The sequence below is a fragment of the Beta vulgaris genome, chromosome 2 (assembly GCF_026745355.1).
Source record: "Beta vulgaris subsp. vulgaris cultivar EL10 chromosome 2, EL10.2, whole genome shotgun sequence".
NCBI lineage: Eukaryota > Viridiplantae > Streptophyta > Magnoliopsida > Caryophyllales > Amaranthaceae > Beta > Beta vulgaris.
Genome location: NC_079203.1, coordinates 34088307 through 34113080, shown reverse-complemented (window position 1 = coordinate 34113080; position 24774 = coordinate 34088307). Strand labels below are relative to the sequence as shown.

Genomic DNA, 24774 nt, shown 5'->3' with positions numbered 1-24774 from the left:
GGGTATAAATTATAAAGGTAGTTAAAAAAAAAAAACCGAAAATCCGACCTTGATCATCCTTATTTTCCTCAATTCTTCTTCAACCTCCTCTCTTTCTCTCTCCTTCTCATACTGTTCAATCATGGCGGTAATAAGCCGCCTTCTGAGATCATCATCATCATTATCAAATTCACCTCTAATTCCATCCACCATTAACATAATCTCCCGTAAAATTGCGTCTCTAACTTCCGAAACTACCCTCCAATCTCCTCCCTCTTGGAATGACACATCCAATAATAAACCGCTAACATTGCGAACTGAGCCCAAGGGAAGAAATGTCCACTGGGTTTTTCTGGGTTGTCCTGGTGTTGGTAAAGGCACTTACGCTACTCGTCTTTCGAAGCTTCTCGGTGTTCCTCATATTGCTACTGGTGATTTAGTCCGCGATGAGCTCGCTTCCTCTGGCTCTCTCTCTCTTCAGGTTCGCTATACTTCTTTCGTTTCGTATTAATTGCAACGTTTCGACTTTTACCCTATTCGCGTATTATCCTTTGACTATCTATTATGATCTATACGCAAGGATAAGTTGGTTTATTTTGGAATTTGGGTTGTTTTTTAGTGTTTGTTGTGATGTTACGTCATTTCTTAAACCCCGTGCGAATTGTGATTCGGAAAAAGGCAAATGTAGTTTACTTTTGGGTTAATTTGACAAAATTAGGTGGTGAATTGCGTTCTCGTACCTATTGTTGTATCCCGAATCAGGTCAATCTTGGTTTGTTGGCTTTGTTATGGTGCTAATTTGAATTCTGGAGTTATGATAAATGATGATGTTCTCTGGCAAGGATTGTGAAATATCCCCCCCTACCCCTATAAGCCCCATTAAGTTGTATTGTATCCATCAAGAGCAACAAAATAAAATCATGTTGCAATCTCTAGGTATTCGTTTTCATTGTTGTGGTGAAAGGGGTTCGATTTACGTTCATATAGAATAAGTTGTAAGTCCTGGTTGATTGTGCTCCATGGTGGAGTAGGTTTGTTTGATAACTGATAGATGGTTTGCATAGTTAAGGGTGTGTTTAGATAAAATATATGGAGGGAAGGGGAAAGGGGGGGGGGGGGGGGAGAGGGTAATGGACAAAGTGCAAGATTGCAAATTCCTTTCAAGTCTTTTCAGCATTAAGGGTCCGTTTAGTTTGAAGGAAAACATTTTCTATGGAAAATGGTTTTTGATGGGAAAATGGATGGTTTGCATAGTTAAGAGTGTGTTTAGATAAAATATATGGAGGGAAGGGGAGCGAAAAAAGAAGGGGAGGAAGTGCAAGCTTGCAAATTCCTTTTAAGTCTTTTCAGCATTAAGGGTCCGTCTGGTTTGAAGGAAAATATTTTCTATTTCTATGGAAACTGGTTTTTGGTGGGGAAATTTTAAGTGGAAAATACAAATGAATATATTTCCTTTGTTTGATTTCATCAAAAACTCTTTTCCATCTTAATTTTCCTTTTCAAATCCCTTGTCCAACCAAACAACGAAAATTGGAGAAAATCGTTTTCTTGGAAAACATTTTCCCCCAATGCAAACAAGACCTAAAAGGATTGTTTCTAATTAAAATTGGAAGAAAAAATGAATCCTTTCAATTCTCTTCCTTTCCCTTATCATATTCAATGTTCAAACAAGAGAACATGGATCCCTCGCCTTCCTTCGACATTCCCCTATATAAACATATAGTGAGGGTAAGAAGTGGGTGTATCTGGAGATGAAGTTGCATAAGTTTGACATTCTCAATGTTGCCATTGGCCATGATTAGAGAGGTGCAATCCTACATGGGATTGAAACTGTGGTAATCGTCAATCCAACCCCTAAAGATAAGTTGTCTGGCTCTCTGTCTTTACTCTATGGTTCTTGCATACCTTGGGTTAATATTTTGGGGAGATGGTTTATGAAATGCCTTAGATATGCACTTTGGCAAATACATATTTCATGGGAGCTGAACAAAACCATATCTTAAAATTAACTAAGCTCTTGCATACCTAATATTCAGTAGAGAATTGGGCGTGTTTTTATTCTAAATGCTTTTTCTTTATGTATCCATCTTGCTTAGATTGCTTTCTCTTCACCTTAAATAAATAATTTTCAAGTCTATAAGTTCAGATTAAGTTCCAATAAGCTCCAATAAGTTGCAACGCCTCATAAAATAGGGTTCAATAAGTTCCAATAAGTTTAGATTAGTTGAGATAAGTTCGAGTAGTTCCTATGAGTTCAAACTAGACCAGTCAAGAGAAGGTGAAGAGAATGCAATCAAGAGTTCATTGACTCAAGGGTTGTTAAATTAATAGAATCTCTAACTCAGACTTTCATGTCGTGGCCTTTTCTTTTCCTTGTTGAACCTGCGACATATCCCTCTTCTTTCTTTTTCTAACCACTAGCTTTAGGCCAAAATGCGTAGTTGCGTTCTCCATACCTCTTCCAGCTCGTCAATCTGTAAGTACTTTTGCTTTCAGCTTTCATAGTGTAACTGGGTAATAGTCTCTTTATACTTAAATAGATGATACACTTTCTTAAACTGGAAATGTCACAATACTTGCTACATAATACCATTGTACACTCTTTCACACTCAAAATAACTAGTATATCTCTATTTAATGTTAAAGTATGTGGGGACCATGCTTTTTAAGGTTTAAGGCAGATTGACCATCTTCCATGTGGTCTGGTTCTTCCTCTTTTTACCTTTAATAAAATGTTTTCCGTTTCTCTGTGTTGATGTCCAATTGGTCTGGTTCCTAGATAAATCTTTCTTTTTTCGTTTCATTTTTTCTAAAACCATATTACTGTTGGTAATAACCAACATTTGTGCTGAATTTGGCTTATTAAAGTGTGTATAATATGAAGGGGAGATTCTCTTTCCTTCGTGTGGCATGTATTGTTTGTTCCACTGTTGAAGCCTAGTCAATATTGCTCTTGTTAGTTTTTGTAACATTAGGAGATTGCTGTGAATTACATGTCAACGTGTCTCTTGTTTTTAAATTTTTTTGTTGAACTGTGTGATCCAAGTATTGAAAGGGAAGGCATTCAGATCATTTAGTAGTTTTCAGCTGAATAGTCGTTCTGCAGGGCTTCAAAGGTTAAGCACTGTGCAAATTCTTCACTCATTTATCACCAGAACTTTGGCCCAAAAATGATCATGAAAATATGATATTAACTTGTCTCATTACTTGCTAATAATTTTTAGCTCAGTCTAATGAGTTAATGTTTCTTGATTCTCTGAAATAATCTGCTAGATGTGCTCTCTGCTGTTTTCTCCCTCTTTAGATCTTTCTGCTGGTGATATTGATTCTCATTTGATACAGGGGCTGCGTTGGGATAGAACTTGTGAGTTCTAACATTGTAAATTCTGTAGATTGCAGATATAGTTAATCAGGGGAAGCTGGTTTCAGATGAGATCATAGTGGATCTGTTATCCAAGCGTCTTGAAGCTGGAGAAGCGAATGGTGAATCTGGTTTTATTCTTGACGGTTTTCCTCGGACAGTAAGACAGGCGGTGAGCAATTAATTTTGAATTCTTTTATATGTAATTAACTATTTATGTGTGCACAAAGTGAAATTATCGAAAGTTCTATGTTAACAGATCCTATGAGTATATGCACTCATGCATTCGCTCTGGAACACGTGTGCTTTAGATTTGAGAGAGGGACGAAAGCGGGTTTGAATTTATTGAGATACAAAGAGTTTTAGACAGATCTTTGAGTAGTAAGTAGTTATATCATACATGAATATTAGATGCATATTTAATTGATATCTGACATAGATCAAGTATGGGCACTTTTGTCCAACACCGAACTGAAATCTATAGTAGTTCTTGTGCTTTTTTTTTTCCTTACCTAACCAGAAAACAACATTGCTTGTGCCCTGATTATGTTGTGTAACTTTTATAAGCTTAGAGAAGGAAAAACCTTGGTCCTTGGATATTTAGTCTTAAAACCACAATTTAGCTTATGGCCTTCTTTCCCTAGAAGATTCTCGATAATAAAAGCTCCATTCTTTCAATTTTTCTGGTGAACTTATTTTCTTTGAATTCAACAACCTTTCAAACATTCGTCTTCTACTTCCAATACTTGAACCCTGTAAACTTTGACTCTAATTAGAGTAAGTCAAGTTGCTTTTGACATTTCAAAACTGAGTGATTCTCTTCAATTTATTGTTCTTGAGCTTACATCAATAATTTTAAAACTTCTCTTAATTTTTATGAACTTTCTTGATTTTTCTTAAAGTTTCTGAACTTTTCTTAAATTTTTGGACTTTTTCTTAACTTTTCCTTATTTTTCGTAACTTTTTCTTAATTTTTCAGAATTCTATTTACTGAAAGAATGTTGCTAGTTTAATGAAAATAATTAAAGTTAAGTAAAGAGAACAAACCCTTAATCTTCATGTTATATTATTGTGTTGGAGTCAACCTAGTATGAAGGAAAAAGCGTAAATTTCTAGTACAATTAATTCAAGCTTATCTGTTGTCATCCTTAGGCTTCTCCTTGCAATGTAAGAAGCTCAACAAGGCACTCTATCTAAGAAGTAGAGAGGAAACTGAAACTATTTTGGGAATTGCTCATACTGGAGTCTATATCATGTTCATGTGAAAACAGGGATACTTAATGTTAAGAAGGAGATCTCTCTAGTAAAGAACAAATGATGTAGCCCTTGTGGTCGATTATGAATGCTTGTGGTTTTATGAACCCATTCCCCTTGCAATGCTACACTTCAAGCTTCTTTTGCTTGATTTGTCATTCAGAGGATATCTTATCATGTGAGAGTATTAGTCCTTCCTTCACTTTTTGTGCAAAGTGCTTATGGTTGGAATTTATGCTGCTTGGAATTCTATGAAGTCATTGTGTCGTTGCTTTGAAACTTGATTCCAAACCCACAAGAAGGTTCCGGTCCTTTGCAAAACGACCTTTAGTTTGTTATCCCTCTAGTCCTCTACAACCTCATGGTTGATGTTTGGAATAAGGATATATGGGAAGCAAGAGCCATATAATTGGTAGGACCCTCTACATATTATTGATGTTTGTTCTTCATTTTCAATGCCTAACCTTTTTAATTTTTCCTCTGCAACCTTATGTAAACTTCATACCCATATTTAAGATATCGGTGACTGTGATTTTCGTTTGTTCCTGCTGAAGCAAGAGTATGATAGCCAAGAGTAAATTTAGCTTGTTGTCCATATCTCAGAAGTTCCATACTTGATGCTGATAAGTATAAGCAATCCCTGTTACAAGGCTGTGTTGTTTGCTCCTTCTTGAAGAGAGGGGGGTGGGGGTTGGGGAGGGAGTGGTTATATGGCTTGTTGTTATTCGTTTTTGTGGACCTCTTGAAGTGGTTCTTCTAGTGTTTGATAGTCGTCCGAGATGAAGTGATTTCTGCTCTTCTTTGTTCCCTGTCAATATAACTTCCTTTCTCACCTTCTATATAATATTATGGGAAATGCCAAATCAGAACACTTAAGAGGAATGTGGCTTCTCCTGTAATTATGTAATAGCTTCATTGACCTCATATAACATCTCTTTTAGTGTTAATAGTTGTCTTTCTTCCCCTCCTTTTCCCTGTAGCAGTAAATACTTCCTTTTCCTTTTTTTATGTAATATGGTATCTTTCTGGGAAGTCCTGTAAAGTTAAGGGGGGTGTGGCTTCCTCCTGCTTAGCTTTGTGGAACTCGTAAAGCATCTCGTTGTAGTGCTACATAGTTGTCTTTTTGCTCCTCTGTGTTCCTCTGTTAATAAATAGTTAAATACTCTCTTTGTGGCAGTTCATGCAATGTGGTTTCCTGTTCAGAAAGTCTCATATAAAATGATAAACGGCCAAATGATACAACAACAACTAAGCCTTATTCCCAAGGTGATTGGGGTCGGCTAACATGAATCGTCAACTGGAATCGTGACCAGAGGAGATGGCATCGTCAAGAGTGATAAAATTTTTTTTTTTTTTTTTTTTTTTGAAAACAAGGTTTACACCAAAAAGTGTTTAGAAAAGGTTTTCAGCAAAAGGTTTTAATACCAACACAATTGAGAAAAACAAATAAATGACCCCTTCCTCCACATAGATACTACCCCTCCACCCACTTCTATCCGACGTCATGCTCTCCTCAATCCCAAGTAACCTCATATCACTTTCAATTACCCTCAGCCAAGTCATCTTAGGTCTTCCCCTACCCTTTACAATTTGATTACTCCTCCACTCTTCAATTCTTCTCACCGGTGTATATCCTGATCTCCTTTTCACATGACCAAACCATCTTAACCGATTCTCCCTCATCTTTTCTTCAATGGATGCAACTCCAACTTTTTCCAGGATCACTTCATTTCTTAATCGGTCCTTCCTTGTGTGGCCACACATCCACCGCAACATACGCATCTCCGCCACGTTCATCTTATGAACGTGGCATTGTTTCACCGCCCAACATTCGGTGCCATATAACAAAGCAGGCCTAATTGCAGTGCGGTAGAACTTTCCCTTCAATCTTTGGGGAATGCCGGAATCACAAAGGAATCCGGTGGCACTTTTCCACTTTAACCAACCCGCGTTAATTCTATGCGCCACGTCTCCATCCAGTTCTCCATCCTTTTGGAGAATGGATCCTAGGTAACGGAAGACGTTCGATCCTTGAACCACTTTGCTATCCAAAGTGACTGCCCCCGCCTCGCTGCTTGTAACCCCACTGAACTTGCACTCAATATACTCCGTCTTACTTCTGCTCAATCTAAAACCACGGGCTTCTAATGTATGCCTCCACAATTCCAACTTACTCTCAACACCTTCCTTTGTCTCATTAATCAACACAATATCATCCGCAAACATCATACACCATGGTATATCATCTTGAACTGACCTCGTTATTTCGTCCATGACTAGAGCAAAGAGAAAGGGACTAAGTGCAGAACCTTGATGCACTCCGATCGTAATAGGAAACTCTTCAGTCCTCCCCACCGTAGTCCGCACACTCGTAGTTGCCCCCTCATACATATCCTTGATGATATCTATATATTTCAGTGGAACACCTTTCCTTGCCAACGCCCACCAAAGTATTTCTCTTGGTACTCTATCATATGCCTTCTCCAAATCAATGAAAACCATATGTGAACCTTCTTCCTATCACGGTAGTGTTCCATTGTTTGTCTTATGAGGTGGATGGCCTCTATAGTCGATCTTCCAGGCATAAATCCAAATTGGTTCTCCGATATCTTTACATGTTTCCTAAGTCTTTGCTCAATCACCCGTTCCCAGAGTTTCATAGTATGACTCATTAGTTTGATTCCTCGGTAGTTGGTACAATCTTGTACATCGCCTTTGTTCTTATACAAAGGAATCAAAGTACTCTTCCTCCACTCTAATGGCATTTTGTTGTGTCTCCAAATCATGTTGAAGAATGTTGTCAACCATTCGATTCCTCTCCCCCCTAAACACCTCCAAACTTCTGTAGGTATACCATCTGGCCCCGTAGCTTTCTTCAATCCCATCTTTTTTAATGCTGCAACAACTTCTCCCTTTTGAATCCTCCTCATAAACTCACGATTTAACATACTTGGCAGGATGTGTACATCCCCGATGGCTTGTGCTCTGTCACCGTTGAACAAGGTATCAAAGTACGATCTCCATCTATCCTTTATCTCCTCATCCTCCACAAGCACTCTTTGGTCCACACCCTTGACGCATTTTACCTTTCTTATGTCTCTTGTCTTCCTATCCCTCATACGCGCAATTCTATAAATATCTTTTTCACCTTCTTTCGTATCCAATCTTGCATAAAGCTCTTTGTTTACCTGTGCTTTAGCTTCTCGTACTACCTTCTTGGCTTCTTTTCTAGCCTCTTTGTACTTCTCATAATTCACATCGCTGCTATCTTTTCCAAAAGTTTATAACTTTCTCGTTTGTTTTTTATCGCTTGTCTCACCGTCTCGTTCCACCAAGATGTGTCCTTACTTGGTGGTACAGTTCCTTTAGATTCTCCAAGGACCTCTTTCGCCACTTCCTTTATACTAAGTTCTATCTTTGTCCATGTCGAATCTACCTCCATTTATGTGTTGCAAGACCAGATATCTTTACTAGCCATCTTAGCTAAGAAGTTATCTTTGTGCTCCCCTTGGAGCTTCCACCACTTGATTCGCGGCTCCACATTGGGTTTTCGCTTTCTTAAAGACTCCCTACCCCCGAAATCAAGCACGACTAGTCTATATTGGGTGGTTGAGCTCTCACCCGGTATCACCTTGCAGTTTGTATAACTCTTCCGCCAAGCATTCCTTACTAAAAAGAGGTCAATTTGACTCGCGTTACTTCCATTCTATATGTCACAAGGTGAGATTCTCTTTTCTCAAACCAAGTGTTCATAATACTAAGACCATAGGCTAATGCGAAATCCAAGATATCGCTTCCAGCTTCATTTCTCTCCCCATACCCAAAACCTCCATGAATGCTCTCAAAGCCAACTCGACTAGTGCCCACATGTCCGTTAAGATCCCCACCAATGATCAATTTTTCATTAATAGGCACTCGTTGCACACATCCTCCAAATCCTCCCAAAATTGTTGTTTAATAAATGCTTCCAATCCTACTTGCGGCGCATATGCGCTTATGATAGTCACCGCCTCGCTCCCTAATACTAGCCTGATACTCATAATGCGGTCACTCTTCCTCGAAACTTCCACCACATCATCAATATATTCCTTATCAATAATGATGCCTACTCCATTCCTACTCTTATCCTTTCCAGAGTACCACAGCTTATAACCCCACGGGGCTATTTCTCTTGCTTTTCCACCAACCCACTTAGTCTCTTGAAGGCACATTATGTGAATCTTTCGCTTCCTCATAACCTCCACCACCTCCGCCGATCTTCCCGTCAAAGAGCCAATGTTCCATGTTCCAAAGCGCATCCTACTACCCCTACCACTACCCCTACCCCTACCACTACCCTGGACTAGCTTCTTTACCCGCACCCGTCCCTGATGCGGAAACCCTTGCATATTTGACACCACCCCGGGCGCCGGGATGGCGCGCCGCTTCCGGGCGACGACCTAGCAACCCTTGCATACTTATCACTACACCCGGGTCTATGAAGTGCAGCGCGTCGCTGAGTAGGGGACTCCCCCACGTTTTTCATTTGCCGATTCATGTCATGATATGGGGCTATGTTTTACGCTGGCCGCCCCAAACCTACCGCAACTCTCCTCCTTTATCCGGGCTTGAGATCGGCAATGAATGCCACACAGATACTCACAGGCGGAGTTAAACGGCCAAATGATAAAAATAAAAAAATGCTATTAGTTCTTTCATAGTCCACAATAGAAGCAAGCATACGCTGCATAAAGGAATCTGAGGACAGAGCTTGTTTCGTGAGATTTATGTGATGTTATTATTGCAAATCCTTAAATATTAGGCAATTATCATATAACTTGTAGAGGTTTCTTAGGTTGTTGTAGCTATCACCTATGAACCTTCTTTTCAACCTGAATTCTAGACTTGGGGTACATATTAATGTTTGTCATTAGTGTATTCGCTGGACTCTTCATAAACCATTTATATTCAATCATACTTTGAGCTCTTGGTCATGATTTGTAAATCTTTGTCAATGTCTAGCGTCAGTAGTGGTTAGAAGTCAACTTACTTTTCATTGTTCCAAAACATCCCAAGATAATGGCCCTATTTGGCGATTAGCCTGATAGGTGATTGTATTAGCTGGTACATGACCTATCTGGCAATTAAAGCTTAGCTAGTAGCTGGTAGCTTTTAGGTTGTTGTATTAACTAGTTTGACTAGTTGTTTGTGTAATAAATGTTAGGTAGATAGTTGTTCAGTGCTTGATACTTTATTAGGTGAATTGACTAATAGAGTTATTTGAATAATTTATTGCCATATTGGTGGGTTTTTTTTTTTTTTTTTTTTTTTTTTTTTGTAAAGGTTAGTTTATTTGACCAACTTTAGAATATATTAGTCATTAGACAACTAAATTCATAAACCTTTCTTCCAAAAAGCTCCTACTAGTAGCTTTTTCAAAATTAGTTTTTTTGGCTCAAATCAAACACTCCCATTAGAGAGGTTTGCACCAATGTTACAAGGGACAGGATTCAATTCGAAACGGGGTACAAAAATGGATACGTGGAATGCTACTCTTGAGTGAATCGGGCTCGATGGAAACAAAATTTATACATAATATTAATGAACAATAGTATTATAATGTGTTACTTTGGTCTTTGATTTGAAAAAAGAAAAAAAAAACAATATTGGAAGTTGAAAAGTCAAAAGAGTTGCTCTCTTTGTGACTTATCCACGTGAGTTAGGTTGTACATTAAAAAAATTAGAAGAGGCCGTATAAAAAAAGAAAGAGTGGTAATGTGGTATACAGTTTTAGTTTTTAAAAAAAGGAAAAATAGAGTAAAAGTATTTTATTTCAGTTTTCGATTTCTTGTTTCGCAGTTCCACCCTTTGTTCTCCTTTCTCTTCTCACTATGCTCAATAATGACGGTCTGCCAATTGGGACGTGGATGACAGCAATATGGGTTGCGTTTGTTTCGTGATTGGCAACAAACGACCCACATCAAAAAACGTGGCTCCGTCCCACGTTCCTTGTATCATTGGTTTGAACTAGTCTAATTCATCTCAAACCTCTCTTTTTACCCCAACATTCTTTCAACCAAACACCCTCGACAATTGATTGTAGTTGGTTTGACTAGCTGTTTGTATAAATTTTTGGAAAATAAGTGATAATTAGTTGCTACTTAATTGTGTAAAATTATCAATAAGAACATGGACGTAATTCATTAGTGTACGTTGTTTGTTTATACATGTAATTTTCAAGAACTTAAGGACATAAATGTAATTTACGCCACTCATTCCTCAACCTCGAAAGTCAAAAAGCTGCTTTCCCCAACTTTTCTCAAAAGGAGCTTTTCGAGCCCAATCAGCTATTATAGACCTATCTCTGGCAAACACTCAAATCACATGATTGACTAGTCAAATCCTCTAATATGAGTTTAAACCTCTAATTTTTCCCCACACCTCTCTTTACCAAGCAGGGCCAATAATCTTTTTGCCCCTTTGATTAGCTTAAATATATTCAACTGCAGCTGATAGTCTGTACTAGATAGACTTTGAGATATATTGGGTGCTAGAATATTTCGCCGTCTTTTATTCATATTATAACTAGAGGAGGAAAGATGGGCGAGGGGACGGAAATGGCATCGCATCAACATGGGATATTGGATGGTAAAGAGAGTTGTTCAATGGTTATGGATACAATGCTATTTATAGAAGATGACATGTTTACAAAATTTTCAATTAGCTTTGCAATCATTGCTCAAACCTCCTTTGTAGCTTAACCTATGTTACATGGACACGGGTATGAGTATCGGATACGTGTGCGGATCCGAGTGTCCGATACGTTAATTTTGAAAATTTTGGATATGGGGACACCATCCTGAATTTGGACTCAGGTACGAGGATACGGTGGTTACACTAAAAAACTAATATTTATATAGTTTGAAGTTCAAAGTTTTAGTACTAACAAAAAGTAAAAAGAAAATAAAAAGTAACGGTTTACACTTTACTGTATATAGTTGTTTCAGAGAGAAAGGAGAAGAGGTGTACTACTCTTAATTGTAATGTGGCAATGCTACTTTTTAAATAAAAAAATACAGTTATACTACTACTTTGCAAATAAATAAAAAGTACGTACCGCTACTTTTTAAATGAAGCATTGCTTCAGTTTTTTGTTCCCATGGTAGACGAGAAATATGGGTACAATACCATGGAATAAAAAGTCGGCAAGTCTTAGATGAGAGAAAAGCCCCACGTCACATCTTCGATTGCCGTAGCCGGAGAATACAACCGACAGAAGATTCAACGTCATTTGGCTGGCCTCCATCTCACGAGTAAAATTCCCATCAATTTTTGTGATGGATCTTGTCGTCAATTTCTAAAACTAGGGTTTCTCCTTCTCCCTCTTCTATTTTAGGCGTATCCTAGTGCTGACATGTATTTCGTACTTGGATCCATGTCGGATCGTATCAACACAGGTACGCTGACGATTTGCGATTTGCCGTGACAGAGCTTAACCTATGAATGCGGGGATTGTAAATTCTTAACTTAAAGACACAAGGACATAGTTACGAGTGCCTAAATTTGCACTATGGACATGGGGATAACCTAGAAGGGTATGCTACTTTGTTATGCATCTATGTATAGTCATTAGAAGAATCATATTCGGCCGTGTATCCAAAATCAAAGTGTTAGACCAATTGAGGGTGTCAGGTATCTGTTAAGGATACTTGAAGGTAGATGAAGAGTCTTAAGTGGTATAGGTATGTAACCAATTTGAGTGTGCTAAGTAAAGTCGAAGCTTATATTCAACTTATGTTCCCATTTACCTACTTGTCATAACTTGTTTTGCTTTTGTTAGAATCTTATTGGACCGTGTATCCAAAATCAAAGTGTTAGACCCATTGAGGGTTTCAGGTATCTATCAAGGATACTTAAAGGTAGATGAAGAGTCTTAAGTGGTATAGGTATGTAACCAATTTGAATGTGCTAAGTAAAATCGAAGCTTATATTCAACTTATGTTCCCTTTTACCTTATTGTCATAACTTGTGTTGCTTTTGTTAGAATCTTGTCTTGAGAAACACTGCGAAGAACTAATATAAGGGGAGGGCACTTTAGGTAGTAGATTTGTAGGGGAGGGCACTTTAGGTTGTAGATTTATAAGTTTGTGGCTTAGGAGAATAAGTTAGGGTAGGAACTCTAAGGCCTTGTTTGGTTGACAAAACAAATTATGGGAAGTGCAAATTCCTAGGAAGTAGAAGTATATGAAGTTGTTTGGTTGGCAAAATCATGGGAATTTGCACTTCCTAGGAAGTTCTACTTCCTCCAAAATGGAGGAAGTTACTTACCTAGGTCCCCCTAGGTAAGTAGAGCTTCCCATAGGAAGTTCTACTTCCCATTATCAACCAAACACAATTTTACACTTCCTAGGAATTTCAAATACATGGAAAAAATAACTTCCTAGGAAGTATGACTTCCTATATACAACCAAACAAGGCCTAAATAGAGGAAACTAGAGCAAGGAAAGCATGGAAAATATTGTGAATAGTTTTGTAGAAATAAATGTTATTGGTTGTGAGATTAATTCTCCCCTTATTTTGTGGGGAAACATTAATCATAGAGCAAGAGGAATTGTAGGAAAGTAAATATTATGCATCATTGTTTTCTAGAGAACATTCCTTATTTTGCATTCCTAATTTAGCACTTGTGTGATTATATAATGCTTAGGTTGTAATGTGAATCATATAATTCACATCATAAAAATTTAGTTTAAGAAAAGTGTATTTTTCTACATTACATTTAATTATTTCCTTCATAATGGTTGTTTGTTTATCCCTAAAATATTATATATTTGTGAGGCATTGATTTCTTATTATCTAGTAGAAGTCAAATTTTCGCTGCGAGCTCTAACAAATTGTGTTGAAGCCAACGTCAAAATATTAAGTTATAAATTTTTATTTTGAAAAAATATTTATAATGGCATCTACTATTGGAACGGTAAAAGTTGGGAAATATGAAATTTAAAAATTCAATGGGAAAAATGATTTTTCCTATTAGAGGATGCAAATGAAAAATTTGCTTATATCACAAAAGTTCCACTAAGTCATTAGAGGGAAAAGAATAAAAACCCGAGGACATGAAGGATGAGGATTGGGAAGAGTTAGATCTTGAAGCACAAACAACTATAATCTTATGCATTGAGAGGGATGTTGCACTATTGGTGAATGAAGAAGCAACGACTGCTGGCGTGTGGTCAAAGTTAGAGATAAACTTCATGACAAAAACTCTAACAAAAAGAATCTATCTAAAACCCAAATTGTATACATGCAAGATGGAAGAAGGCACCTCCATCCGAGAGTGTATCAATAAGTTTGATAGGATTACATCAGACTTAAAAGGATATAGATGTGAAGTTAGATGAAGAAGACCAAGCACTCATGCTATTACTTTCATTACCAAAGTCCTACGAAAATCTGGTTCAGATTTTGATGTTTGCCGGTGATACTTTAACCATGGATGAGACTAAAACGTCGCTTCTAGTGGATGACCTTCGAAAGGTTGATACAAGTGGAATGATGTGTAATAATGGAAGAGAATACAACGAACAAGCTGAGGGATTGAGAGGAAGGCTTATGAAAGAGGACCAGGCAAGGGAGAAAAGTCTAGATCAAAATCTAGACCTCTTGTAGAAAGACCATGTTTTAAATGTGGTGAGCTTGGTCATTTTAAAGCTAATAGCCCAAACAAGAGGGTATTATTCAAGAAGAACAGCAATGACAATTCCAAAGGAAAACAAGAAAAAAAGAGGTGAGTTATGTCTCGAATAGCGAGGATGATTATTGTTACTCGGTTTCAAAACAATGCAATGAGGTTTCTGGAAAATAAATGCTTGTTGAGGACCATCTCACCATATGTATCCTAACATAGCGTGGTTTACAACTTCCCGGAAAGATTTGAACACTTGCTCAGACACGTACTTTAAGGTGATAAGTTGTAGTGCGGTTATCCACTCTTATTTTATTTAAAACGTTTTTTTCACCATATACCCATGACAATTTTTTTGCACTATATATCACTTTTGAAACCCCATATACCCCTCACTTTTGAAAAAATACATTTACTTACCCTTAATGACTAACGCTGTTAAACTCTGTTAGTCATTGACCTCTAAACCCTCCTCTAACCCTAATCAACTAACGTAAATCTACCCTTAATCCTAACCCCTAATCTAAAACCTAACCCTAACCATAACCACCCCTCACCCACCCTTACCATTTTCCCCTATTGCACCACCACCCCAATAGCCCCCTCCCTACCACCCCCATTACCCCCCTCTCCCGTAGCCCCGTTCCCCCAAGAATTTTCGATTGGGGTTTTTGAAGGGTCACATTCGGTGAGAAATTCGTGATTGATTTGGGGTTTTTGCGAAGAATCGGTGGAAGGGGAGGGGGGTTGCTGGGGAAGGGGGGTTGCGGGGGAAGGGGGAGGGAGGGTGAGCGACTGCAGGGGGGTTCGCGCCAGTTAGAAAAGTGGAGGGGGGTCAGCGACGGTAGGTAGGAAGGGGAGGGGGTGAGCGAGTAGGTGGGGAGGGGGGCTTCAGGGGTGGTGAGCAGTGGGGGTAAGGGGTGGGGGAGGGTGGTTAGGTTTACGGTTAGGATGAGTATTAGATGAGGGTTAGAGTTAGGGTTTGGATTAGGTTCGGGTTAGTTAATTAAGGTTAGGGGGTTAGGGGTTAATAACTAAGGAAAGTCTAATAGCGTTAGTCAAAAGGGTAGTTTGATTTATATTTTTAAAAATGGAGGTATATGGTGAATATCAAAAATCGAAAGGGTATATGGTGAATATCAAAAGTCGAAAGGGTATATGGTGCAAAAAGAAAAATTTATCGGGGGTATTTGGTGAAAAAACCGTATTCAAAAAGCAGACGTGATAAGAGTTGGTGGGGTATTTATATATTAAAAGAGAGAGAAAGTTAGGTAATTTTTTATTGATAAAGGTAGAGCGTGGGCCAAGGGAGTACAAAAAAGAAATATATTAATAGTGGGATCATGCCAAAAATGGAAGTGTTCAAACTGATTTGGGACAAACATAACAGGAAGGTATTCAAACTATTCAGGGACGGAGGGAGTACCAAAGTTTCGATGGGGACATTGTTTTGATTGGAAACGATAATGCTTGTAAGACTGTCGAGTTAGGTACTATTCGAGTAAAGATGCATGATGAAACAATAATAACCTTAGAAGGATGTAAGACATATAGCAAATATGCGGAAAAACCTTATTTCTCTTGGTCATTAGAGAAAAATGGTTGCAAAATAGTTTTAGAGAACGGAGTTTTAAAAGTTGTTCGTGGTTCCTTGATAGTGATGAAGGGGATTCGTCACCGTAATCTTTATCCTCTTTTGGGGACAATTGTTACAGGTGATTTAGCAATTGGAATCGGTGGAAGTAAAGGCCAAACATAATGCACGAGGATATGGCACATGCCCCTTGGCATAAGGGTCTATCATTGCTTAGTGGACAAGGTTTTTAAAGAACATGAAGAAGCCACATATGGAATTTTTTTAGCATTGTATGGAAAAGCACACAAGGTGAAGTCCTTTACAAGTAAGCACAAGAGCATAGAGTTGTTAGACTATATGCATAAAGATGTTTGGGGTCCGGCTAAAGTTGCTTCCAAGGGAGGTTCCAGGTACTTTGTTACATTTGTTAATGATCATTCTAGATATGCTTGGACTTATTTTCTCGAAGTCACTCGACATTTTCAAGCGGTGGAGTGCGAATAGAAAGGGTCAAAAGCTAAAAACTGTACGGTCATATAATAATGGTATGGAGTATAGTGAATCGATCACTACATTTTTATTTAGATGGAGACACGCCTTATAGAGTGGGTTCAGCAGAACATGCAGGTTACGAGAGACTTAGAGTCTTCGGGTGCACGACTTATCATCATATTAAGGATAACAAGCTTGATGAAAGAGCTAAGAAAGCATTATTCTTGGGGTATCCCAAAGGCGTTAATGGCTATCGTGTTTAGAGCGTAGAGAATTCTAAATTTGTAATTAGCAGGGATGTGACCTTTGATGAAAAATCCATGGTAGCTTTGTTTTAAATCTATCGTTCCAAATAATGGTGATGTCAAGACTACTTCAACTACTAAGTGGTGAAGATAGAATCTAGAGATCAACCACATTTTAATCATGTTTAGGTGGAGCATCGAGGTGCTATTCAAAATGATGAGAACGATGATCTTGAACATGAGGTGATTCAATGGGGAAATGTACATGTGTTACAACAACAGTAGCATGAATCTTTGGCATACAATAGGCCAAAGAGGAATAATAAAAAATGTTCACAAGAACTGTGCCAGGTAAACGTGGTTGAATATGAACTCTTTTGATGGAGGATTATGAGCCGGTCACCTTCAAACAAGCTATTAAGGACAAGGAGAGAGAGTTGTTGGTTGCTATGGAGGAAGAGATGCAATCTCTTTATGAAAATAAGACGTGGGAGGTAGTCTCATTGCTTGTGGGAAAGACTGCTATTGGATGTAAGTGGGTGTATAAAAGAAAAGAGGATCCTTGCAAGACCGATGATATAAGATATAAGGCTAGACTAGTGGCCAAGGGTTTTGCACAGAATGAGGGTGTGGATTACAATGAGATATTTTCACTAGTGGTAAAACATACTTCTATCCGATTGCTATTAAGTCTTGTTATTCATGGTGATCTTGAGCTGGAATAACTTGATGTGAAGACATCCTTTTTACACGGTGATTTGGATAAGGTAATCTATATGTATCAACCTGAGGGATCTAAGGTTGATGGTAAAGAGAATCGGGTATGTCACTTGAGGAAATCACTTTATGGATTGAAACAATCTCCTCGAGAAACGATTTGATTCCTTTATATTAAAGCAAGAGTTTTCCAAAAGTAATTATGAATATTGTGTATACATTTGTAAACTTTGTGGAGGTGATTATATTTATCTCCTATTGTATGTGGACGACATGGCTACTGCTTCGGAAAGTAAGGTGGAGATAGATAGGTTAAACATTTAACTCGGTGATGACTTCGAAACTAAAGAGTTGGGTGCTGCATAGAAGATACTATGTATGGATATTAGAAGAGGGAGATCAAATCGAAAATTGTTCTTGAGCCAAAAAGGCTATATTGAGTGGGTCATTGAAAGGTTTGGGGTGAAAGGTGCTAAGTCACTGTTTACTCCATTAGCTCAACATTACAACTCTCTTGTAAACAATCTCCCACTATAGCGGAAAATAAGGCATACATGGGTAATGTACCTTATGCTAGTGTTTGGCAGTTTAATGTACGTCATGGTGTGTACACATCCAGACATTTCACAAGCACTCAATGTTCTCAATAGGTTCATGGCGAACTCGAGAAAGGCACATTGGGAAGCACCGAAATGGGTTTTGCGGTACTTAAAAGGTAGTATTGACACAAGTTTATGCTTTGGTAGAGATACATGTCAAATAAGCGGCTTCGTTGATTCAGATTATGCCGGTGATTAAGATAGACGAAGATATACTATTGGTTATGTATTTAAATTGCAATTAGGTGGAAGTCAATGTTAGAGACTACAATGGCTTTATTTACGACAGAAACCGAGTATATCAATGGCAGAAAGAGTTAAGGAAGCATGATGGTTGTGGGGACTTCTAAATGATTTAGGGTTGAAGTAAGAAAGTGTGAATCTGCATTGTGACAACCAAAGTGCTATTAACTTGGCGAAGAATCAGGTTCATCATGATCGTATCAAACGTATAGATATGTTGTATCATTTTGTACGGGATGTCATAGAGGAAGGTAGTATTTCTCGAAGGTGCAAACAAATGAGAACCTTGCAGGCATGTTAACCAAATTTGCTTCAGGAAGCAAGTTCCAACATTGTTTAGAATGTCTAAATATTGTCCCATATTAGGTATTACATGGAGAAATAACAAATAAATGGAACTACGATTGGTTTGATCCTATTCGAGGGTACGTAGGCAGTGATTGTCAAAATGGTACAATTGGAAACGAATACCCGCAATTTGTTCGCTCAAAATTTGAATGTTTTCAAGTTATGAACGAGGTGGAGGATTGTAGAAATAAGTGTTATTAGTTGTGAGATTAATTCTCTCCCTATTTTGTGGAGAACTATTAATCATACAACAAGAGGAATTGTAAGAAAGAAATAATGTGCGATATTGTTTTCTAGAGAATATTCCTTATTTAGCATTCCTAATTTATCACTTGTGTGATTAGATAATGCTTAGGTTGTAATGTAGAATCATATAATTCACATCATAAAAGTTTAGTTTAAGACACGTGTATTTTTCTTACATTACATTTAATTATTTCCTTCATAGTGTTGTTTGTTTATCCCTAAAATATTATCTATTTGTGAGGTATTGATTTCGTATTATCTCGTAGAAGTCAAATTTCCGTTGCGAGCTCTAACAAGTTTTTAGTAGTTTCATGGGAGAGATTCGAGCCTCTCGAAAGCTTGTTACATCTTTTGATTTTCTGCAAATTACATTTAATCAAATAAAGACCTAAATTAGCTATGTTAGCTCATAGGAAGTGCAAAAGATGTCACTGTGTTCACGATGGATGTTGTATGCTCTATTTGTAGATATGTTAAACAACTTGGTATGTATCGCAGCGGTACCTAACGATTTATAAGTTTTATCTTTTTGTGCTACCTCATTGCTCGTTTATGGGTTCTTACGGATGGGAACATGATGGTGCACCCGCTTTTAAACTACACTGTTTTACCTAGTGATACGCAGGACGCTTGCCCGATATGCGGTTTGAATCGCTCCTCGCCAATCGTGCAACAAACGCAAACGCAACTCCGGTCGCCTCCGTTCGCGAATCAGATCGTCTACGTCAACATCCCTTATTTCATAGCAAAAAACCCAATTGAGCCCAATTGCAAAACTATGGTTTTGTTTGACAATTTTAGATAAATAATTGAGACAATGTTCGTCAGTAATAGATCATAAAACCTTTAGGGTTTTTATTTTTCAGAATATATAGAATATTTTTCTATTTTTAATTTTAATTTTTGGTTTTTTTTTCCACAAGTTCAATGGAAATTATGTTGATGAAGGGGAAGAGGAAGAAGTTCTAAAGAAGCGGTGAAAAAAGTGGGCGATGGACCCCTTGCTCCCCTTTTTAAAAAAAAAAACATTTTCTAGAAGCTTCTTAGTCAAACACATAGTATTATGGTAGTAGCACTATGGTAATATGGTGAACCTCTTTAACAAATATTTAAATTATCATTTTTTAATTATATTTTTTTAAGATTACTAAGAGTTTTAATATTTTATAAATAAATGTTCAACTATATATTTAGCCTTTGAGAAAAAGTAGTGACATAGGTTACCAGCAAAGGTAGCGTTATAATTTCATTATAAATAAATTTTCTTATTGCATGTTAATTTTGGTTTCTAAATTTATTAAAAAAAATCAGTAAAAAAATGACCCAACCTTTCGTATTCACCCAAGGTAGCGTTTCCCGTACCTGTTTCCGTACGTGCTACCACGTTTCGCATCGACTCTCCTTCCTTATATTATTGGTTTTACCATCTTTTGAGTCCATGATTTCCAAAAAAGATGTCATTTGTTTCCTTAAATCGTGCAACTTCTTTTACCTTTTCAAATAAAAGGTTATTAATATTATAATCCTTAATTGGCATTGTTACTTGCTTAAGTTTTAAGAGATACTATTAATTTAACATTTCTTTTTTATCATTGTTTCAAATATTTAATGGTTTTCAATTGATGTAGAAGATCGATGATTTTTTTTTTTTAACATAATGTAGATGTTAATGTTTTTGTTTAGGTGTATGTTCTTCTTTTTGTTTTGGGTAATTGACTAGACATGTTCATTTCATTTGAGTGTATGTTAATTGTCTCTTCCTCTATTATATGTTATTTTTTTATGACCTATGTTCTAATAATGGAGAATATATATGTTTCTTATTTGTTCTGAAGCGTGTATTCTTTTACTTGGGAAGCATGTTCTTTCATTAGACACGTTCTTTAATTCTAAACCATGTTTTCTTTTTGGTGTGTTCTTCCATTTGATATTCGAGTTCTTTGTTTTCATCTATGGTTTCTCAAACCATGTTTTCTTTTGGCATGTTTAATTTTAAACCTTTCTTTTTGTATGTTTAATTTTAAACCTTTCTTTTAATATGTTCTTTTAATCAATATTGTATGTTCACTTGCTATATGTGCATTTTATTACGACCTATGTTCTTTTATATATGGAGATTATACATGTTCTTTAATTATGAATTGTGTGTTCTTTTTACCTAGAAAAGTAAAAATTGTGTTCTTTTATATGAAGTATATGTTCTTTCTACTGTGTACCTTAGTGCATAATCCATGCTTTGGTGTGTTCTTGGGGTGGGTGGATGCGCTTTATAATGCAACTCTGTGAATCTGTGGTGTTTAATTGACGCTATGGTCTATATATTTATAACATCCATCTTTATTACTTGATGCTTTGCTGTGCTGTTACGTATTTATGTCGCATCTTTATTATTGTAATCTGTTCTTTTAAGTTGTTTAACCAGACATACTCCTCTCCCACATCAGCTAAATAAGAAAAAATGATGTTTTTGCTTGGTTAAATTATTTTTTTCTCTTGTAAGTTAAATTTTCTTTATCTTTTGCTGAAAGTGGCTTGGCTGTAGTCTGAATCAGGTTTGCCTTATGTTAGAAATCTGTGCTGTCAATTTGTGGCTCAGCAAGTGCATGTTAAGCCTTTGCTTTGGGTAGAATGGACCAGGGTTATGAAGTTTACTAACCCCCCCCCCCCTTTCCCCCTCACAGGGAACACTGTTCTAGGTTATCCATATTTGTTTTCAATCCATTGTATACCAGATTGGTTCAGTATGACATTTCGAATTCTCAAAGTAGTGATCAAAGAGTGACAAGACAGCTTGAAGAGAGACGAAGGTTGACCAGGCAGGAGTAAGCCGCGTCGCTACTCGAACCTTTGCACTGAGATGCTATGGTGAGAGTAAGTACTGCAGCATGACAATAGCTGACCTGTCTTCTGGTAGATTGTCATCCTAGATATTGCCTTCTATTATTGCCTTAAGAGGGAGATGAACATATAGAGTCACTAGTGGGCTGGTTATCTGGTATTCAAGGATTTGTTACATGGAATGAGGCACCTTATTACTTTTAAATGATGCTAATGTACATGATAAAATTTTCCGCTCATGGATCTTCCACCTAGATGAATATGTTTGGAAAATAAGTGGAGGATAAAGCTCTATTTGTCCACCCAATTTTTCCTGTGCTTGAATTGATTGTACTGAGGAGTATTGTTTTATTGATCAGAACTGCTTTTTACTAACTAAATCTGTTTTATACTGATTAATTGATCAAAACTGATTTTACTGATTCAGCAGTGTTTTCATCACATGTATATTTACTGTATCAATATTATTTTTGCTGAGACTGATTCTTCTAAGCTGAAGAGATGGCCTAAGTTGCAAAATATCTTTCTCTGTATTGTACATTCTGTTTGGACAGAGCAGAACCCACGTAGAAAACTCCAAGGGTTCTTCAGATTTGACTGCTATCCGGAGGAGATGCACCCTCTTTGAATGTCCTCTCTCCTCCCTGTAACATGGAGTGTGCTTGTTAGCTAGTTTAATACTTCTAACAATTAACTCTGATGAGAAAGAGACAGAACATCCAATAAATATTTATCTTCTACACAGCAGCAGATAAGTTCATGCATATGATATGATGCTGCCCTTATTTTCTTCTAAGCTCTGGTGTCTCGCATCATTTTGCCAGTCCTCAACTGCCCAAGCACTATTTTTGGTAATTGGCAATAGGAACTCTTTCCATGTAATTAAACCTAAATCATAAAGAAAAAACCACTACTGTTATGCTTACTGTCATCAGAAGTGTACATCATTTTAAGAAGGCCAAACTACTATAGGCTGTAAGTCTGTCAGCTCACTGTTGCTGAACACGTTTCTGTTCAGCCACATCAAGAGTTCATGATTACAGCAACCTGAAAGCTTACAAATGCTTCTGCAAAAGGTAAGTTTGGTCTGCATTTGGGAGCTCTTCACTGTACTGATTAGGTCTTTTATTCTAAATTACATGTTCTGCTTGCAAAATGTAAATTATCTCAGGGTGTATTTTATATGTTATATTTTATCTTTCTTGACATACTATATTAGGTTAATTCTCTGTTTGGAATTTTGAACATTTGTTCATTCTTATTTCATTATATTTTGTTGCTGTGACAGGAAATTTTGGAGGGAGCAATTGATATTGACTTGGTGGTTAATCTTAAGCTCCGGGAGGAGGCCTTACTTGCAAAATGCCTGGGCAGAAGGATCTGTAGTGAGTGTGGTGGAAACTACAATGTTGCATGCATTAATATCAAGGGTGACAAGGAAAGCCCTGGGATGTACATGGCTCCCCTTCTTCCGCCCCCTGAATGTGCATCAAAGCTTATCAGTCGCTCTGATGATAAAGAGGAAGTCGTGAAGGAGAGACTCCGAATATATTATGAAATGGTATCTCTCATAATCTCGAATGCTCCGACAATCTTTCTTTCTTCTCCCCATTCTTGCACCCTACCCAATAAAGGCAATCACTTTTTTGTGATGGTTGTTTCTTATGATCTTATCTTTGATTTTCTGTCTTTTTTTATAGTAAAAAGAATGAACTTTTGGAGCAGGCTGCGAATGTTAGTGATCGATTTAGTTCGTAGTATATCTTCTAGTGATCTAAAACTCTTGAGAATTAATCTTTAATATGCAGACTCAACCCGTTGAGGAATTTTATCGCAAGCAGGGGAAACTTTTGCAATTTGATCTTCCTGGTGGAATTCCAGAATCCTGGCCAAAGTTGCTGCATGCTCTGAATCTTGATGACCATGAAGACGACGGTCAATCAGCTGCAGCTTGAATCACCAAACAATTTTCTGTACCATATGTTATCTAGGTTAGTGATCATTTTTTCAAACAGTGTATAGTTAATTCAAATTGATAATTTGGAGCAGATATTACATGAAATAAAAATCCTGGAACTAGTTAGTTGGATATAGCAGGCTGATTTTTCCTGGTTTACAAAAAGATAAGGACCAGCGTCATATAGCTCTAACTACGGCATTTGTCAAAGTCATATAATAAGCTTTGCCTGCCCGCCGAGCCAGGCTGTGCTTTTGCCGGGTCATTCTGTGCAGCCCATCAGGCTAGCCGGCCCGACGCCACCTATAAGCTGACATATGTATGTATGTATGTATGTAGTTATGAATATATGAGTATTGTATCTGTAAGATGAATTTGACTAGATTACTTGCTCTGTCTTGCTGCTCTATTGGGATTGGGAAAACGTGCAGTAGGTTTATAGTTGGTTTTAAGCTCTTTCTCTCTCCTGGGTTTTATTGTTGTTTTTTCACTAATTATTTTGTCATTGTTAATGTTCTTTTTCCCCTAATCTTTGAGGGATTAATCTTGGGTTTTCTCACAATTTGATATTACTCAAAATGGTGCGGTGTCAAATGTTACATTTTATTAAAGTGAAGCGTGATTAAGGCTTTGTTTGGTAGTGCAGACTGCAGAACAGCATGAATACTTTAGTAGTACTATTTATAGAAAGTTGTTAGTGGAATAGAGTAGAATATAGCATACTGTATTAGTTTGTTATCGACTTGTTGCTAGTTTTGTCATTTTGTGTTTTCCGTTTTCTTTTTCTGAAGATAAAAGTGGTCTTTGGCCTTTGGAAATTTATGAAAGTTTACCAACTTAGGCTATGTTCAGTTCACCTTATTTTTGCTTATTTCAGATCTAATCAGATCAGATCAGATCAGATCAGAAAAAATAAGTTCAGATCAGATCAGATCTGTTAGTTTTTAAACTCATTTTTACTATTAAATATCTTTCATTACATATTAGTAAAAATTATAATAATTGAATATTAATAAAGTATTCATTGAGACGAATCAAACAAGACCCCACATGACTATATTTTTTCTTATATATTGAGAGAAATCTAAAAGATAAGATCTTGTAATCAGATCAGTTCAGAAAAAATAAGTTCAGATCAGATCAGATCAGAAAAAATAAGTTCAGATCAGATCAGATAAGTTCAGATCAGAAAATTTCAGGTGAACTAAACATAGCCTTATTCAACTTCTGAATTCTCAAAATCCAGGAATCTTGC

General features: G+C 37.1%; 1 protein-coding gene across 1 annotated transcript; it reads left to right on the top strand.

The window, feature by feature from the left end:
- The first annotated feature begins 27 nt into the window (after window positions 1–27).
- LOC104906084 (probable adenylate kinase 6, chloroplastic) lies at window positions 28–23979 on the top strand. The gene is made up of 4 exons (XM_010694796.3): window positions 28–460; window positions 3372–3512; window positions 22851–23123; window positions 23371–23979. Exons 1-4 carry the CDS (start codon window positions 122–124, stop codon window positions 23515–23517), a joined length of 900 nt encoding a protein of 299 aa, XP_010693098.2. The 5' UTR covers window positions 28–121; the 3' UTR covers window positions 23518–23979.
- The last annotated feature ends 795 nt before the right edge of the window (window positions 23980–24774 follow it).